General features: G+C 42.8%; 1 protein-coding gene across 1 annotated transcript in view; it reads left to right on the top strand.

The window, feature by feature from the left end:
- The window catches only part of SNAP47 (synaptosome associated protein 47), a 35,509-nt gene that overhangs the window by 25,367 nt on the left and 5,583 nt on the right, over nucleotides 1–4,559 (top strand). Inside the window, exons 3-5 of the mRNA XM_027660606.1 lie at nucleotides 1–25; nucleotides 237–310; nucleotides 3,449–3,579. The exon at nucleotides 1–25 is cut by the window's left edge and continues 383 nt beyond it. Coding sequence (XP_027516407.1) covers nucleotides 1–25; nucleotides 237–310; nucleotides 3,449–3,579 — 230 coding nt within the window. The remainder of the gene's footprint in view (nucleotides 26–236; nucleotides 311–3,448; nucleotides 3,580–4,559) is intronic.

Here is a 4,559-nt window from a genome sequence, read left to right as displayed (position 1 = left end):
CCAAAATATTCCCAAGGCAAATCCTCCCTTCTCTGTCCTAACAATGGTGATGATAAAATCCAAGGATTTGGCCTCAGGTGGATTTGGGGACCTGCATCTGGCAGGCAGGTAAGTGGGACAGGGAATCCCTCTGGAATTCAGCAGCTTTGACTCCAAACGTTTCCAAGGGTTTTCCAATCCTAAAATAGGATAAAAAATTCCCAAGGCAAATCCTGTCTTCCCTATCCCAATGGTGGTGATGATAAAATCCAGGGAATTGTGACCAGGAAGTCTCCTCAGGTGGGTTTGGGGACTTCCATCTGGCAGGTGGGTAAGTGGGACAGGGAATCCCTGTGGAATTCAGCAGCTTTGACTCCAAAGGTTTCCAAAGGTTTTCCAATCCTAAAATAGTGCAAAAAATTTCCAAGGCAAATGTTCTCCTCCCTGTGCTAACAGTAGTGATGATAAAATCCAAGGATTTGGCCTCAGGTGGATTTGGGGACGTCCATCTGGCAGGCATGGATGTGGGACAGGGAATCCCTCTGGAAGCAGCAGCTGTGACTCCAAAGGTTTCCAAGTGTTTTCCAACCCCAAAATATTCCCAAGGCAAATCCTCCCTTCTCTGTGCCAACAGTAGTGATGATAAAATCCAAGGAATTGGGGCCAGGAAGTGGATTTGGGGACTTACATCTGTCAGGCAGGTAAGTGGGACAGGGAATCCCTCTGGAATTCAGCAGCTTTGATTCCAAAGGTTTCCAAGGGTTTTCCAACCCCAAAATATTCCCAAGGCAAATCCTATTCTCCCTGTCCTAACAGTGGTGATGATAAAATCCAAGGAATAACCTCCAGGTGACTTCAAACCCTCCATCATTCCTGTTTTTCCTTTGTCATTCCTGGCTGGAATAGATGAATTATAATGACATTAAACCTGTCCTTCAGTTAAATACAGGAAGTTTAACCCAAATATCCATTCCAGGAATCCAGTAAATCATGGGATAAACATCATATTGATCTTTCTAAAAAATTTTTTTTCCTAAAAAACCCCTAAATTTTGGCATTTGAGGAGTTCATGTGTTTAAATTTGGGAGATTTTCGGCCTCAGATTTGTTGATTTTTAAGATTTCAAGGAAACAGTGGAGACTGAAACCCTTTCCCAACCATCAGCTTGACATTCCTTACTCCTCTTCATTCTCCTAAAATTCCAAGGAGTGTTTTTCCTTAGTTTTTTTTGTAATTCATCCCTGGATTAATTTAATATATATCACTTAGGAATTTATTTAATTTATTTATGCAAATCCTCTTTTTTTTTTTTCCCCCTAATTTTTTAGTGACAAAAGAACAACTTGAGGCCTGGATTTATTCCCAGCTCATTAAAAAACAAGCAGAAAACAGGATAAAATAATAAATTGACATCTTTCCATGCACCAAACATCCTGGAATTCAGCAGGGGAGGGTATTTTGAAAGGGAAAAAAATTTGGAAAAACTTGGTTAATTTTGAAGGAAGGAAGTTTTCTTCAAATCCAACAGCAACTTAGAGGAAAAACAACCTGCTTTGAGTTATTCCAGCAAATTGGAGTCCAATTCCTGAGGGCCTGAAGGCTGGTTATATAAAATCCTTGGTTTTTTCCAGCCCTCTCCAGGTTTTTCCCACTGCTCTGAGTGAGGGAAGGAAGGATATTTCTCCTTCCCTGCTGCCTTTTCCCTGTTTCCTTTGGAAATTGGCTTAAAAAACCCTGGATTTTATGGCAATCCCGACTTTTCCAGCTCCACCAAAGCCCTTGTTTGGCCCTTCCCAGGAATTTATCCCTGTTTTTTCTTCTGTCACAAGGTGGCACCCACGAGCTGCATTTGAACCCCTGGGATTTTTTTTTCCGTGGATATCCTCATTTTTTTTTTCTTCTTTTCCCTAAAAATGGAGGGGGGAAAAAAATCCTTGTTTTTCTGTGCACAGAAAAAGCTGTATTTTTTCAGGTAATTAATTAATTTAGGGATTTATAGCAGAAACATCCTGCCAGGGGAGGTCCTTCCATCTTAAAATTAAGGATTTTGCCCTTTTTACCCCAAACTGTCACAACCTCACCTGGAGCCTCTGTTTAAGGTTCTGCATATTCCACATAAATACCAAAAAAAAAAAAAAAAAATCCCTTTTCCTGAGATTTTTGGCGTAATTCCACCTGCAAGAGGAATTTCTGGAGGGTTTTCTGCACCCCCAGATTATCTGAAAAGATTTTGAGGTGCTTTGCACTTCTTTTCTCCCTCTTTTTTTTTTTTTGTTTTGACCAAATGGGAGTGTTTAAATGCTCAGGGTGTTTGGTTTATTTGATTTTATTCAGTTTTGAACCAATTCCACCCTCAGGAATGGCTGAGAACACCTTCCCAGGATTAAAAAAAAACCAGGATTAAAATCCTAAAGTGCCTTTGCAGCACAACAATTTAGGGCTGTCTGGGTCCTGTAGCTGAATTTTGGCATCCACAGGTTTTTTTATCCCTTTAGAAGCTGCTGAATTTTTCCCGTTTCTCCCCAAATTTGCTCATTCTTTGGAATTCCCAGCACTTTGTTCCGAGCTTTGGTGGCTTTTTGGAAGTGACACCAATGAAACCAAATTGCTTTTTTAGTATTTCTGCACTTTTTATCCAATATCTCCCTAAAAAATTACTGGGAAATTCCAGCTCTCCTTCCTCATCCCGCTCTTTTTGTCCTCAGATTAATGGAGATGGATGGATGGATTGATTTTAATTAATTAATTAGCACAGGGTGACACTCAGCTGATGAGAAACACAAAGAACCTCCTCTGGCTGTTTGTTGCCATAGGGAATTCTGTCATTCCCACCCTACTTTTCCTGGGAAGGACACCAGGACACTGATTTCCCATTTTTCAGTGCCTGGTTCTTTCCCCCTTTGGAAAACAAGGAGCACAATCCAGTGAAGGAACCTGGACAGTGTCTGAGTCCAGGGACTGAAAACTGGAGTAATTCCAGGGATTAGGAGTTTGCAGGAATTCCCTGGGAGGGATTTAGGGTTTGGTGCTTCTGGTTTTTCCAGGGAAAAGGAATGGTATCCAGAGCTGGGCTGTGGCACCACTTGGAGCTGGCACGGAGCTCTGGAATGTGCCAGGCTTTGTGTCCTCATGGATTCCAACCTGTTGTCCTTGGCCTTGGTGCTCCCAGGTGGCTGTGGGACAATGGTTTACTTCTCAGTGCCCAGGTGGGAAAACTTTGGAGATAAAATCCCAGAATGGTTTGGGTTGGAAGGGACCTTAAGGATCATCTCATCCCACCCCCTGCCATGGGCAGGGACACCTTCCAGTAGCCCAGGTTGCTCCAACCTGGCCTTGGACACTTCCAGGGCTGGAGCAGCCACAGCTTCTCTGGGAAATCCATTCCAGTCCTCCCCACCCTCACAGGGAAGAATTTTTCCCGATATCGAACTGGGAATTGTCAGTCTGACCGTGGGAATTTCTCTTGCAGCCACAGGACTCCTGGGAGGGGTGGTGCAGCCTGGATCTCCAGCAGGAAGCAGGGAAGGGACGGACAACGAGCAGGTTCAGCTGCAGCAGCACGAGAAGGTCTCCCAGGAAGAGGCAAAAGAGTTGAGACAGGTAAAGTTGAGATAAATTTGCCAAATTTGAGATAAATTTCCCTCCCCGTGTCTCCTTAAAAACACATGTTTTCCTCATCACAGAGTCGTTGCCTTAACAAAATAATCCTTCATAAATTTCCATGGGAATATTTTAAAGCTTAATCCAGCCTGTGGTAAAAATACCCTCTTCCCTCAGGGTCTTTAATCATCATAATTAGTAATTATAATTCATAATTTCCAGGTATAAGCTGTAATAGATGTGGAAGTGAAGGAAAACGGGGTCAAAGGGGGAATTCCTTCCCAGGAAAAGCAGATTTGGAAGGTGTGGAAGTTTGGGATTCACATGAGGCTCAGTAAAGTCCATATAGAACCTTTTGGGTTTGGAACCCCTGGAAGCATCAAGGAAATGACACCTGAGCAAGACACTGAATGTTTGAGAAGGAGCAGGATGATGGATCATCACATTTACAAAGAATTCAGAGAGTAAAGAGGGAAAAACAAGCATTGAAGACGGAGATCTTTGTGCCATCACCTTTTAGCCACTAATTAAAGATATTTGAGGGCTTTGTGTTTATAATTAGTGTTTTCCTGAGCAATTCCCTCTCCTGAGGATTGGGATCTTTTATTCCTTGAGGTGAAAACACTTGTTTTTAACCAAAAAAAGGAGGGTTTTGCTCCCTCTCCCTCGTTGTTTGTGATCTGGGTGAGTCAGGAGAACTTCCAAAGCTGGAGAAGAGGAATTTGTGGTGAACAAAGAGCTGTTGCTCTTCCTCTCTCCTCCAGGGATAACAGCAGGTGTTTTCCAACAGGAATTGTTGGGGGATGCTCAATTCCTTCCCTCAGAGCTGGAATTCCTTCCCTTGGTGTGATTTGGCTCCTCAAGGAAAGGATCTCACCAAGAATTCCTGAGGGAACATTTATGTTAAAACAGGGATTTTGTGGTATTGTGAGTGTTCCTGAACTGGGTTATGGAGACAGAATCCTACAAAATTCCAGTGG

The sequence above is a fragment of the Corapipo altera genome, unplaced genomic scaffold (genome assembly GCF_003945725.1).
Source record: "Corapipo altera isolate COAL_440 unplaced genomic scaffold, ASM394572v1 126, whole genome shotgun sequence".
In the NCBI taxonomy this organism is placed as follows: Eukaryota; Metazoa; Chordata; class Aves; order Passeriformes; family Pipridae; genus Corapipo; species Corapipo altera.
This window is presented reverse-complemented; position numbering and strand designations above follow the sequence as displayed.